The sequence below is a fragment of the Oncorhynchus mykiss genome, chromosome 17 (genome assembly GCF_013265735.2).
Source record: "Oncorhynchus mykiss isolate Arlee chromosome 17, USDA_OmykA_1.1, whole genome shotgun sequence".
NCBI classification, from domain to species: Eukaryota; Metazoa; Chordata; class Actinopteri; order Salmoniformes; family Salmonidae; genus Oncorhynchus; species Oncorhynchus mykiss.
The window spans coordinates 13,259,440-13,274,693 of NC_048581.1; the positions used below are offsets into that span (position 1 = coordinate 13,259,440).

The 15,254-nt window shown below is 43.3% G+C and overlaps 1 protein-coding gene across 2 annotated transcripts; it reads left to right on the top strand.

Annotated features, from left to right (window-relative positions):
- Window positions 1–8,293: 8,293 nt before the first annotated feature.
- On the top strand, window positions 8,294–13,824 carry LOC110485495 (zinc finger protein 239-like). Of its 2 annotated transcripts, none has more exons than XM_036948117.1 (3): window positions 8,294–8,498; window positions 10,735–10,897; window positions 12,927–13,824. In XM_036948117.1, the coding sequence occupies exons 1-3, from the start codon at window positions 8,490–8,492 to the stop codon at window positions 13,808–13,810; spliced, it is 1,056 nt and encodes a 351-aa protein (XP_036804012.1). In that variant the 5' UTR covers window positions 8,294–8,489; the 3' UTR covers window positions 13,811–13,824. The 2 variants fall into 2 exon arrangements, with proteins under 2 accessions (XP_036804012.1, XP_036804011.1); XM_036948116.1 differs by having other exon boundaries at window positions 8,420–8,498; window positions 10,735–10,909.
- The last annotated feature ends 1,430 nt before the right edge of the window (window positions 13,825–15,254 follow it).

The window sequence follows — 15,254 nt, forward strand, 5'->3', positions numbered from 1 at the left end:
GAGCAGGTTGCCATTTGGCACAGACACTAAATTCACACTTCCATTATTGTAAAACCAAATGCCTGACAATAACACCATCCAATGACAGATACTAATGCCATGAATGTGCTGTACTGTAATAGGATGGCATCGCCGACGGCAACCCTGAGGAAAGTTAGTAAGGTGCTGTGCATGTAACAAACACAAAACACCACTCCTATGAAAACTACATAAAAGCACCATTCAATTGAAAAACCAAACTCTGTATTAGGTGAGTTAAAATCTTTCTAGAAGTTACACAGGGTTGACAGAAGGACCTCAATGCTGAATTGTGTCACTTTACCAAGTATTTATTCATACTAAACATCTGATGAATCGAATCCTCCATGTGTTCTGTATTAAAGGGAACTTTATTAAATATAACAGATTTAAAATGTAATATTGGTGCACAATTTCTACAGAAAAAATATCAAAGGGACACTAAAGGCATTCATTTAATGGAACAACTCATCTGTTTATGGACCCATATTTGCAAAACTATTCAATGTCTTTGTTTCACAGGGGACAGCCCTCATCGTTGCTCTCTCAGTGGGAGGGGCTTATCATCTGGGAGCCTCAACAACATCATGATGCTGACAAGACAGAGAAGAGTCTCTCCAGAACAGGACACATCAAGAAACACCAGCAGAGAGATATAGGGAAGAAACCTTACCACTGCTGCTCTGACTGTGGGAAGAATTTTACTAAACAGAGGGATTCACACCAGAGAGAAACCATACCACTGCTCTCAGCGTGGGAAGGGTTTCGCTGTATCTAAAACCTTAAAAATCTCATCAGAGAAATCATATAAATGCTTCAAACAATCAGGAGCCCTGACTACACACCAACGCATACACACAGGAGAGAAGCCTTATAGCTGTGATCAGTGTGGAAAGAGTTGAGATTTCACTCTGACTAAACACCAGCTCACACACATTGGAGAGAGTCCTCACTCCTGTCTATGTGGGAAGAGCTTTACTCATTCAGGGGCACTGATAAAACACCAGAAAGCACAAACCTGTTTACTTTCATCTCCCTCCTCTCCGGCACCGGTTTCAGATCCCTAAATACAGTTTCAATAGAAAACATATTGTAAAGAGTCATCCATCTCCCATTGTCTAACAGTTTACTCAGTCTGATTACCATGGAAACCTGTGTAGATAATATGCAGCTCTGGATCCATATGTATCAAGCGTCTTGGAGTAGGAGTGGTGGGGTGTTCAGAGCTGTATCTTATGTCATTAACTCCTATTATCCATTAAATAACTGTATAATGTAGAATCATGTTTCAACTATACTAGGTGTGTATTATTAAGTTCTGAACAAACAGTAAAAACTCACAGACAACTAGAAAAAGCTCAAACCAACGTGATTCACCCACTGGGTCATACAGCTGCAAAGACAAAGACGTGATTATAGAAGCACATATATTTATTTATACCTTCCTACTAGGTGAGGTGTCAACTCCTTGCACATCTAGACAGCCAATAAAACTCTGTTGCTAGGCAGGAACTTAATTGGTTCCTCACTGGTGTAGTCATGGCCCTGCCTGATGGTCGAACCTTCGTGGGCGTATTAAAATCTATAATAACAACAAAAACATTTTTTTACAAGGAGCATAGACCTCTTGTATATTGGGACATATAGAAGTACAGAAGCCACAGGCCTATTAGTGTTGTCAAATGTTGGTGCATAGATTTGAAAGGATTTTAATATGGATATCTTTAAACTTTCCTTATTACATATTAAGTATGCTCCAGAAAGATGTTCACACATTTTTATTGTGAATCGAATGATGTGTTGGTTGTTAGGAAGAGTCATCACGGGGGCAGGAAGCCAGCTCTGCCCATCAGTACGTATAGGTCAACCACAGACCTCACACTCTTCTGTTACCTCACGGCCAGTAAGGTCTCCTGCCAAACCTCTCTCTCTTCACACTGGAAATACACTTGATAATATCTTATACCTCAACATTCTACTTTCTACGCAGAACGAATGCTTGTCAGAGTAGAACATACATCTGCAATGTAGGTTCATGTTTTCTTGTTTTGTTTACATTGCTGATTGCATATTCATTTTTTTTTAAATGTAGTATTATGTAGAAGAGACCAGGATATGTTGTTGTCCTGGGCCCCAATACTCAGTGTTATAGTCCTGGTCCTGAGAATAGAGACCAGGATATGTTGTTAGCCTGGGTCCCAATACTCAGTGTTGTAGTCCTGGTCCTGAGAATAGAGACCAGGATATGTTGTTGTCCTGGGTCCCAATACTCAGTGTTATAGTCCTGGTTCTGAGAATAGAGACCAGGATATGTTGTTGGCCTGGGCCCCAATACTCAGTGTTATAGTCCTGGTCCTGAGAATAGAGACCAGGATATGTTGTTGGCCTGGGTCCCAATACTCAGTGTTATAGTCCTGGTCCTGAGAATAGAGACCAGGATATGTTGTTGTCCTGGGTCCCAATACTCAGTGTTATAGTCCTGGTTCTGAGAATAGAGACCAGGATATGTTGTTGGCCTGGGCCCCAATACTCAGTGTTATAGTCCTGGTCCTGAGAATAGAGACCAGGATATGTTGTTGTCCTGGGTCCCAATACTCAGTGTTATAGTCCTGGTCCTGAGAATAGAGACCAGGATATGTTGTTGGCCTGGGTCCCAATACTCAGTGTTATAGTCCTGGTCCTGAGAATAGAGACCAGGATATGTTGTTGGCCTGGGCCCCAATACTCAGTGTTATAGTCCTGGTCCTGAGAATAGAGACCAGGATATGTTGTTGTCCTGGGTCCCAATACTCAGTGTTATAGTCCTGGTTCTGAGAATAGAGACCAGGATATGTTGTTGGCCTGGGCCCCAATACTCAGTGTTATAGTCCTGGTCCTGAGAATAGAGACCAGGATATGTTGTTGGCCTGGGTCCCAATACTCAGTGTTATAGTCCTGGTCCTGAGAATAGAGACCAGGATATGTTGTTGTCCTGGGTCCCAATACTCAGTGTTATAGTCCTGGTTCTGAGAATAGAGACCAGGATATGTTGTTGGCCTGGGCCCCAATACTCAGTGTTATAGTCCTGGTCCTGAGAATAGAGACCAGGATATGTTGTTGTCCTGGGTCCCAATACTCAGTGTTATAGTCCTGGTCCTGAGAATAGAGACCAGGATATGTTGTTGGCCTGGGTCCCAATACTCAGTGTTATAGTCCTGGTCCTGAGAATAGAGACCAGGATATGTTGTTGGCCTGGGCCCCAATACTCAGTGTTATAGTCCTGGTCCTGAGAATAGAGACCAGGATATGTTGTTGGCCTGGGTCCCAATACTCAGTGTTATAGTCCTGGTTCTGAGAATAGAGACCAGGATATGTTGTTGGCCTGGGTCCCAATACTCAGTGTTATAGTCCTGGTTCTGAGAATAGAGACCAGGATATGTTGTTGGCCTGGGTCCCAATACTCAGTGTTATAGTCCTGGTCCTGAGAATAGAGACCAGGATATGTTGTTGGCCTGGGTCCCAATACTCAGTGTTATAGTCCTGGTCCTGAGAATAGAGACCAGGATATGTTGTTGGCCTGGGTCCCAATACTCAGTGTTATAGTCCTGGTCCTGAGAATAGAGACCAGGATATGTTGTTGTCCTGGGTCCCAATACTCAGTGTTATAGTCCTGGTTCTGAGAATAGAGACCAGGATATGTTGTTGGCCTGGGTCCCAATACTCAGTGTTATAGTCCTGGTTCTGAGAATAGAGACCAGGATATGTTGTTGTCCTGGGTCCCAATACTCAGTGTTATAGTCCTGGTCCTGAGAATAGAGACCAGGATATGTTGTTGGCCTGGGTCCCTATACTCAGTGTTATAGTCCTGGTCCTGAGAATAGAGACCAGGATATGTTGTTGGCCTGGGCCCCAATACTCAGTGTTATAGTCCTGGTCCTGAGAATAGAGACCAGGATATGTTGTTGGCCTGGGTCCCAATACTCAGTGTTGTAGTCCTGGTCCTGAGAATAGAGACCAGGATATGTTGTTGGCCTGGGTCCCAATACTCAGTGTTATAGTCCTGGTTCTGAGAATAGAGACCAGGATATGTTGTTGGCCTGGGTCCCAATACTCAGTGTTGTAGTCCTGGTCCTGAGAATAGAGACCAGGATATGTTGTTGGCCTGGGTCCCAATACTCAGTGTTATAGTCCTGGTTCTGAGAATAGAGACCAGGATATGTTGTTGGCCTGGGTCCCAATACTCAGTGTTATAGTCCTGGTTCTGAGAATAGAGACCAGGATATGTTGTTGTCCTGGGTCCCAATACTCAGTGTTATAGTCCTGGTCCTGAGAATAGAGACCAGGATATGTTGTTGGCCTGGGCCCCAATACTCAGTGTTATAGTCCTGGTCCTGAGAATAGAGACCAGGATATGTTGTTGGCCTGGGTCCCAATACTCAGTGTTATAGTCCTGGTTCTGAGAATAGAGACCAGGATATGTTGTTGGCCTGGGTCCCAATACTCAGTGTTATAATCCTGGTTCTGAGAATAGAGACCAGGATATGTTGTTGGCCTGGATCCCAATACTCAGTGTTATAGTCCTGGTCCTGAGAATAGAGACCAGGATATGTTGTTGGCCTGGGTCCCAATACTCAGTGTTATAGTCCTAGTCCTGAGAATAGAGACCAGGATATGTTGTTGGCCTGGGTCCCAATACTCAGTGTTATAGTCCTGGTCCTGAGAATAGAGACCAGGATATGTTGTTGGCCTGGGTCCCAATACTCAGTGTTATAGTCCTGGTTCTGAGAATAGAGACCAGGATATGTTGTTGGCCTGGGTCCCAATACTCAGTGTTATAGTCCTGGTCCTGAGAATAGAGACCAGGATATGTTGTTGGCCTGGGTCCCAAAACTCAGTGTTATAGTCCTGGTCCTGAGAATAGAGACCAGGATATGTTGTTGGCCTGGGCCCCAATACTCAGTGTTATAGTCCTGGTCCTGAGAATAGAGACCAGGATATGTTGTTGGCCTGGGTCCCAATACTCAGTGTTGTAGTCCTGGTCCTGAGAATAGAGACCAGGATATGTTGTTGGCCTGGGTCCCAATACTCAGTGTTATAGTCCTGGTTCTGAGAATAGAGACCAGGATATGTTGTTGGCCTGGGTCCCAATACTCAGTGTTATAGTCCTGGTTCTGAGAATAGAGACCAGGATATGTTGTTGTCCTGGGTCCCAATACTCAGTGTTATAGTCCTGGTCCTGAGAATAGAGACCAGGATATGTTGTTGGCCTGGGCCCCAATACTCAGTGTTATAGTCCTGGTCCTGAGAATAGAGACCAGGATATGTTGTTGGCCTGGGTCCCAATACTCAGTGTTATAGTCCTGGTTCTGAGAATAGAGACCAGGATATGTTGTTGGCCTGGGCCCCAATACTCAGTGTTATAGTCCTGGTCCTGAGAATAGAGACCAGGATATGTTGTTGGCCTGGGTCCCAATACTCAGTGTTGTAGTCCTGGTCCTGAGAATAGAGACCAGGATATGTTGTTGGCCTGGGTCCCAATACTCAGTGTTATAGTCCTGGTTCTGAGAATAGAGACCAGGATATGTTGTTGGCCTGGGTCCCAATACTCAGTGTTATAGTCCTGGTTCTGAGAATAGAGACCAGGATATGTTGTTGTCCTGGGTCCCAATACTCAGTGTTATAGTCCTGGTCCTGAGAATAGAGACCAGGATATGTTGTTGGCCTGGGCCCCAATACTCAGTGTTATAGTCCTGGTCCTGAGAATAGAGACCAGGATATGTTGTTGGCCTGGGTCCCAATACTCAGTGTTATAGTCCTGGTTCTGAGAATAGAGACCAGGATATGTTGTTGGCCTGGGTCCCAATACTCAGTGTTATAGTCCTGGTACTGAGAATAGAGACCAGGATATGTTGTTGGCCTGGATCCCAATACTCAGTGTTATAGTCCTGGTCCTGAGAATAGAGACCAGGATATGTTGTTGGCCTGGGTCCCAATACTCAGTGTTATAGTCCTGGTCCTGAGAATAGAGACCAGGATATGTTGTTGGCCTGGGTCCCAATACTCAGTGTTATAGTCCTGGTCCTGAGAATAGAGACCAGGATATGTTGTTGGCCTGGGTCCCAATACTCAGTGTTATAGTCCTGGTTCTGAGAATAGAGACCAGGATATGTTGTTGGCCTGGGTCCCAATACTCAGTGTTATAGTCCTGGTCCTGAGAATAGAGACCAGGATATGTTGTTGGCCTGGGTCCCAATACTCAGTGTTATAGTCCTGGTCCTGAGAATAGAGACCAGGATATGTTGTTGGCCTGGGTCCCAATACTCAGTGTTATAGTCCTGGTCCTGAGAATAGAGACCAGGATATGTTGTTGGCCTGGGTCCCAATACTCAGTGTTATAGTCCTGGTCCTGAGAATAGAGACCAGGATATGTTGTTGTCCTGGGCCCCAATACTCAGTGTTATAGTCCTGGTCCTGAGAATAGAGACCAGGATATGTTGTTGTCCTGGGCCCCAATACTCGGTGTTATAGTCCTGGTCCTGAGAATAGAGACCAGGATATGTTGTTGTCCTGGGCCCCAATACTCGGTGTTATAGTCCTGGTCCTGAGAATAGAGACCAGGATATGTTGTTAGCCTGGGCCCCAATACTCGGTGTTGTAGTCCTGGTCCTGAGAATAGAGACCAGGATATGTTGTTGTCCTGGGCCCCAATACTCGGTGTTGTAGTCCTGGTTCTGAGAATAGAGACCAGGATATGTTGTTAGCCTGGGCCCCAATACTCAGTGTTATAGTCCTGGTTCTGAGAATAGAGACCAGGATATGTTGTTAGCCTGGGCCCCAATACTCAGTGTTATAGTCCTGGTCCTGAGAATAGAGACCAGGATATGTTGTTGGCCTGGGCCCCAATACTCAGTGTTATAGTCCTGGTCCTGAGAATAGAGACCAGGATATGTTGTTAGCCTGGGTCCCAATACTCAGTGTTATAGTCCTGGTCCTGAGAATAGAGACCAGGATATGTTGTTGGCCTGGGCCCCAATACTCAGTGTTATAGTCCTGGTCCTGAGAATAGAGACCAGGATATGTTGTTGGCCTGGGCCCCAATACTCAGTGTTATAGTCCTGGTCCTGAGAATAGAGACCAGGATATGTTGTTGGCCTGGGTCCCAATACTCAGTGTTATAGTCCTGGTTCTGAGAATAGAGACCAGGATATGTTGTTGGCCTGGGCCCCAATACTCAGTGTTATAGTCCTGAGAATAGAGACCAGGATATGTTGTTAGCCTGGGTCCCAATACTCAGTGTTATAGTCCTGGTCCTGAGAATAGAGACCAGGATATGTTGTTGGCCTGGGCCCCAATACTCAGTGTTATAGTCCTGGTCCTGAGAATAGAGACCAGGATATGTTGTTGGCCTGGGCCCCAATACTCAGTGTTATAGTCCTGGTCCTGAGAATAGAGACCAGGATATGTTGTTGGCCTGGGCCCCAATACTCAGTGTTATAGTCCTGGTCCTGAGAATAGAGACCAGGATATGTTGTTGTCCTGGGTCCCAATACTCGGTGTTGTAGTCCTGGTCCTGAGAATAGAGACCAGGATATGTTGTTGGCCTGGGTCCCAATACGCAGTGTTATAATCCTGGTCCTGAGAATAGAGACCAGGATATGTTGTTGTCCTGGGTCCCAATACTCGGTGTTGTAGTCCTGGTCCTGAGAATAGAGACCAGGATATGTTGTTGGCCTGGGTCCCAATACTCAGTGTTATAGTCCTGGTCCTGAGAATAGAGACCAGGATATGTTGTTGTCCTGGGTCCCAATACTCGGTGTTGTAGTCCTGGTCCTGAGAATAGAGACCAGGATATGTTGTTGTCCTGGGTCCCAATACTCGGTGTTGTAGTCCTGGTCCTGAGAATAAAACAGGTTTAAAACAACAGAAACACGTGTCTTACAGTGCTACACATCTGTTATGATAGAGACCTTTTCCTGCTTAATTGAAGTATCAGGTGTAGTTTTTCACCAGTTATAAAATGTGTTTGTTGTCTCTCTTTACGTTTCTAAGGCTGCAGGGAGGGAGATGCAACAACAGCCTTGAGAACATCAGGACTCAAATTAAACTCGGTTACAAATTGCTGCCAGGTAAAAGTAGACGATAGCAGAAAACAGGATTCTTAGTGAAAGTGGTGTTGTTGGTTGTTTTCTTGACTTCACTCGACTTTTATAGATCGGGGGCAATCTTATCAAATACCTTTCTGAAGTGAGATTAGCCTACATGTGATGTGAGACGTTATGTTGTCATAAAGTAATTGAGCTTGGATATTTAAGTAGATGTTTGATTGCTCTGGTCTAGGGGTGTGCATCAGTTGCAACGCCGAGACTGGAATTCTCTTGCGGCCGGAAACCCCCGAATCCTTATCTTAACATTGTGACAACATAGTAACTGCGCTGTAGCCTACACATTTATTTTATTTAGTAAGAAACGCTGAATAAACAATAGCTTCCGCGATGAATCCGGTAAGTCTGGTTTACTTTTAACAGTGTAGGTCTGATGTGTTGTATAAAACGTCTAGGACTAGTTTTCATCATCTTTGATCCTCTACATTGCTGTAAAACTCGTTGGGATTTTGTTTTCCTTCGGCAAAGTAGCGTACTATTTTATCATGCATAGAAATCTACGCCTATTACCTAAGCATCTCTCCTTCCTCCCAAAGTGTACACTTGTTCACCTCCACTTATTTGAAGGTCAGATTATTAATTATATGAAAAAAAAGATACATTTTTGCGACTGTATCTAACGATGTTCAACTCAATATGCTTATCAAACTCAATTCCTATACCCCTTTCTCCCTCATACAGTATCAGTCTCTCTGTTTCCCGATCATACTGCCCACACTGTATCAGTACATTCTCCACTGTCTCTGTTTCCTGGCAGTAATCACACCTTCCTGTTGGATGCTTTCCTGTCACATGTAATGACTTATTCACCTGGCTGTGTCCCACCCTTAGCCTTGTAAGGAAAGCCTCCTCTCTTCTGTCCATTCCTACCATCCTCCCTTACTTTACTCTGTACCTGGAATAGGGGTGGCAGGTAAACCTAGCAGTTTAGAGCGTTGGGCCAGTAACATCGAGCCGAATAGGTGACAAATCTGTCTGTGCCTCTGAGCAACTTAACTCTAATTGTTTGTGTAAGTCACTCTAGATCGGTGTCTGCTAAATTACTAAAATGTCAACAGTGAATAGAGGCCTGCCCTTATTGTCCCTGTTCCACTGCTCCTGCCATCTCTGCACCACCACAATGAATCGATGCCTGCCCTTATTGTCACTGTTCCACTGCTCCTGCCATCTCTTCACCACCACTGCCCATATCATTCCCTCAGCCTGACTTGCTCAGTGGCACCTCCACTTCCTGTCTCCTAATGGCCTGTTTAGCTAGCGCATCTACTTCCTCATTCCCTTCCACCCCCACATGGCCCGGGACTCAAGCAAACCTTATATGGACACCCATCTGTCTCAACCGGGCCTGAATTTGAATTTCCTCATGTAGCGCTCCTTGTCTGCTATGTGAGCTAAATGATTGCAGACTCATCAACACAGCACATGAACATATATCTACTCTGTCTGGTTTGACTTCCTCCATCCACTGCAAGGCCAACAGTTTGGCCATCAGCTCTGCCATGTACACAGCCAGTTGGTCTGTAATACGTCTCCTGACAGCCACTTTCCTGTTCAACAAAGGCTGGTCCAGTCTGACCTGTCCTTGGGTCTTTCCATCCATCTGTATATTTGGGTAAAGAATACAGATGTACAGTTTCCAGTCACCTTTTAAAGAACTGTCATGGATCAACCCCCTCCCTGTCTTTCTGTACTCTCTCCAACACGTGTAAATCAACTACTGGAGGTGGGAGGAGCCATGGTGGACTCACAGTGATAGGTACCGTGGGGCTAAAGTCCCTGCCATACAATCACATCTGCCTCTTCTGGTTATCACCCACCCACCCAAAACTTTTATTCTGTCCACATTCATTCTCCTAACTTTTCTGTAGCCCCCCTTTTGTGGGGTGAGAAACCACATTCCTGTAACTAAACCCCATAATGAATGTGGTTGGCTTCTTATGTGTAATGGCAATGAAAAGTAGTGTCTTAAAAAATGGAAGGGAGTCGTTATTACAGCCACAAAGGAAAACATTTATATCGTAGAAATTCATGGAAACAAAAAAAAATATATATTTTTAAGGTTAGGGTCAGGCATAAGGTTAGCAGTGTGGTTAAGGTTAGGTTTAATATGACATTTTAAGACCATAAATTGTTAAGGCCAGATTGTTCCTCAAGATGTTCAAACGTTCATAGATGACCAGCGGGGTCCAGTAATAACGTTTATGACTTTGTGGCTATGGTAACTAATATCGACCTGGCACTAGTGTTTTTTTCCCCTCTCAATATTGCTGACATGTCACGTGTCCTACTTTTATCAGTACGCTCTTAACAACTTAATAATTATAAAACGTATATTCGATCAAATAAGCCACAAGTCGCCTCTTCCTCTCTGTTTTGAAAGTAAATTACTGGTATAGTAAATATGATGGAAACTGACTAGCCCATGCCTCCACCAACCCACTGCTATTAGATTAGTGGGAAGTAGTGAACGATTTAACATTTGAGGAAAACGGAGATATTCTAGGGATGCTCCCAAATCAATCAGAAGTGTTGACTAAAATGATAAACTATGTTTGATATTTATTGCGGCCAACAGGACAAAGCTAGCCCGTTCCCCTCTACCCTCACGGAGTCCCCGGGTCAAACGCCTCCCGGGACCGCTTTACTGCTGCGTCTGGTCGACTGCAGGAAAACACCGGGGCAGAGTGGAACTGAGAGAGGAGGAGAAGAGAAGGAAGAGGGAGATTTGATTTCATTAAGTAAGAACCATGGTGTGTAGATTAGACTACAGTCTGCTTCTGAAACGATAGCGGAGGTGCATAAAGATGGCGGCCCGCATTACTTACCACGAATTACTCATTTTGCTGAGTTCACTGTTTTCCACACTGCTATCTTTTGTTGTTTTTTTGGTATGGACATTAGCCCAGTAAACAAGATCTCAATTTTAGTTTCAAGACGCTGGCAATTTGAAAAGTCGTAAAAAGTAGATTGTTCAATGTTCCAATAAAGCAACACAATGTCGAGCACCGTAGTTTCAGAACTTTCTGGATAGTTCTAAAACAATGACGTCATATCATAATTCTGCCATCTTTATGCACTTTAGTCATTAATTGATTAATGATATATTGATTAAAATATCTGGGTAGTTTAACCCATTTTTAAAAGTGTAACTTGGTCCAAAATATATATATTTCACCTAATTTGAACATTCTGTCATATAGAGCACATGTTCAACTTAATAGAACACATGTTTTTCCATCTCAAGACATATTGAATACAAATATTACTGTACTAAGTGCCTATGTGCCAAATAAAGAGACACGGTTGAATGTAACAGGGGGACGACTGAAAACATCAAAACCACTGGATTACATGGGTAAAATAGTCCTTTAAATCAGCCATAAAATCGCTTGTGACGGGGGGATGGAAGATTGTGTTGTGCAACAGGGAGCGGCAATTGAATGCAATCTTCACAACAACAGAAACATTTCTAGCATGTCTAGGTTTGGGTAAAAGGGTTTACTTGCATAGTTTTCCTCCACACAACAGCAGTAAATTGATAAAAACAGTAGACCCAGCTCACCTGCTTTTACTCTGATTTGACTATTAGATGTTCAGTGTTTCTTTTGGATTTGGATTTTTTGAGGAATAGTTTCACCATATTGAAACGAGAGTTGAGTTTATGAAACAGGGTTGACCTTAAAACGAGGGACAGACGTAAATGAATCACTATTCACATTCATAACAATCTTCAGAAAGGACTTTGTCAAGGCAACAAACTAGTTATGACAGTAGGAAAAATGCACCACTTGTGACAGATGATCTAGTCACCCATGATTCACCAAACAACATGTTGAAGGAGGGAGCAAAGTACTTTAAGCTGTTTCCATTTCAGTCTCCTCCATCTCCACCAACCGAAGAACTGTGTGGATTATTTTCCTATTAATAATGTCGAATGAACAGCTGTACAGAAAGACTCATGTGAAGCCAAATTACAGAGAAGGAACCTCTTGATGAATTTAAGTCTGGGAAAACTCCACGGTTGGACAGCATACCAGTTGACAAGACCAAACCTTTTTTGATATTTTCAGAGGACCGTTCTTAGCATGTTTTAGCCACTCCTGTATAAATGGTAGATTATCAGACACTCAACAAGAAGGTCTGACTTCATTATTACTGAAACAGGACCCAAGTGGTAAATATAAAGATACAGTCTGTTTAAAAATTGGAGGCCCCTTACACTTCAGTGTTGTGATGCACAAATGCGAGCAAAATGCATAGTACACGTACTTAGATTTTGCAGTATATGTGCAACGTTTTTGACTGATTCAATGATCCATTGCATTACTGTTCAAAATGTTGTATCAAGTCTGCCCAAATGTGCCTAATTGGTTTATTGATACATTTTCACGTTCATAACTGTGCACTCTCCTCAAACAATAGCTTGGTGTTCTTTCACTGTAGCAGCTCCTGTAAATTGGTCCGTGTAGTTAGATTTACAACAATGTAAGTTTTCTGCCCATGTCAGATGTCTTTGTCTTGTTTAATCTGCATATGTTCTAGCAGGAGCAGCTCAAGTCTCCTCCTTTTGGTCGAGTCCAGTGAGTTCAGGAAAAACTGAAAGTATACATCTTAGAAATAGTTTTCACAAACAAACTTTATATGTTCGAATTCGGAATCAAATAAAAAAATTGTTTTTATTTTGATTGGCAATTTTCTGCATTTACTAAAGTCCCGTCAGGTACCCTGATTCAGATGTCCATGTTATTCAATATCTTTGTTTCACAGGCTACAGCACAAACCTTTGCTCTCTCAGTGGGAGGGGCTTATCTGGAGATCCTAAACAACAACGTGATGCTGACAAGACGTCTCTCCAGAAGAGTCTCTTCAGATCAGAACGTCTCAGTAGCTGTGATCAGTGTGGGAAGAGCTTCAAACAATCACAACATCTGATTACACACCAACAAATACACACAGGAGAGAAACTTTATAGCTGTGAACAGTGTGGGAAGAGATTTGCTGTATCAGGAATCCTGACTACACACCAGCGCTTACACACAGGAGAGAAGCCTTATAGCTGTGATCAGTGTGGGAAGAGCTTCAATCATTCAGGACACCTGACTACACACCAATGCATACACACAGGAGAGAAGCCTTATAGCTGTGATCAGTGTGGGAAGAGCTTCAATCAATCAGGAGCCCTGACAATACACCAACGCATTCACACAGGAGAGAAGCTTTATAGGTGTGATCAATGTGGGAAGAGTTTCAGGACGTCAGGACAACTGACTACACACCAACGCATACACACAGGAGAGAAGCCTTATAGCTGTGATCAGTGTGGGAAGAGCTTCAATCAATCAGGGACCCTAACTACACACCAACGCACACACACAGGAGAGAAGCCTTACAGCTGTGATCAATGTGGGAAGAGCTTCAGGAATTCAGGACACCTGACTATACATCAACGTATGCACACAGGAGAGAAACCATATAGCTGTGATCAGTGTGGGAAGAGTTTTGCTCGAGATTTCAACCTGACTAAACACCAGCTCACACACACTGGAGAGAAACCTTACTCTTGTCTATGTGGAAAGAGCTTTGCTCATTCAGAGTCACTGAAAAAACACCAGAAAGTCCTTTCCTCTCTGGCACCGGTTCAAGATCCCTAAATAAAGTTTCAATAGAAAACATATTGTAAAGAGTCATCTATCTCCCATTGTCTTAACAGTTTACTCAGTCTGATTACCATGGTAACCTGTGTAGATAATATGCAGCTCTGGATCCATATGTATCAGGCGTCTTGGAGTAGGAGTGGTGTGTGGTGGGGTATTCAGAGCTGTATCTTATGTCATTAACTCCTTGTCACGGCTGTTAAAGGAAGTGGACCAAGGGGCAGCGTACATTTTATTTGGAAAAATGACACCAACAAAACAACCATGAAGCTACAGGCTATGTGCCATAAACAAAAGTCAACTCCCCACAAAGACAGGTGGGAAAAAGGGCTACCTAAGTATGGTTCTCAATCAGAGACAACGATAGACAGCTGTCCCTGATTGAGAACCCTACCCGGCCAAAACATAGAAATACAAATAATAGAATATGGAATACCCACCCCAACTTACACCCTGACCAAACCAAAATAGAGGCATAAACAGGATCTCTAAGGTCAGGGCGTGACACTCCTATTATCCATTAAATAACTGTATAATATAGAATAATGTTTCAACAATACTAGGTGTGTATTATTAAGTTCTGAACAAACAGTAAAAACTCACTGACAACCAGAAAAAGCTCAAACCAACGTGATTCACCCACTGGGTCATACAGCTGCAAAGACAAAGACGTGATTATAGAAGCACATATTTTATACCTTCCTACTAGGTGAGGTGTCAACTCCTTGCACATCTAGACAGCCAATAAAACTGTTGCTAGGCAGGAACTTAATTGGTTCCTCACTGGTGTAGTCATGGCCCTGCCTGATGCTCGAACCTTCGTGGGCGTGGAAGTATATGTGTGTGAAATAGGACTGTTTCTTCTCACTTCATCTGACCTCGGGACGGATTCCTCGCTCGTCCCTAATCCACAGCTGTCCTACTTTATCAGTGACTGAGACCAGACAGTTGCCCTTTGCCTCCCTCCTTAGGAGCTGTGATATTTAACAATAACATGTTTTGACAGTGTAAACTTTCTGCACTCCCTCTTGTCTCAGTAACTTTCCATACACTTAGTTCCTTTCCACCCTCCATTGACCCCAACATATACATTCCTTCTACATGCAAAGTAATCAATAATTTCCAGTCTGGTAACATGAACAGTATTCATGTATTCAATAGATCAATAAATTAAATCCATTATCTGCAAAACATTGTCTACTTATCACATGAATTATATATTTTATATATTTTATTCTACAAGGAGCATAGACCTCTTGTATAATTAGTTTGCTTCTAAAAGATTGTTGTGGAACTCCACCAGTAAGGAGTCAAACTCAGTGTAAATGAATCAATCTTTATTTTCAGGACCGGAGAGGTTCACTCATTCCAAGCTTGATGAAAACTCTGAAAAGGGCGTTCCCTCTCTTTCCTTATATACTGCTACACAAACAAGTCATAT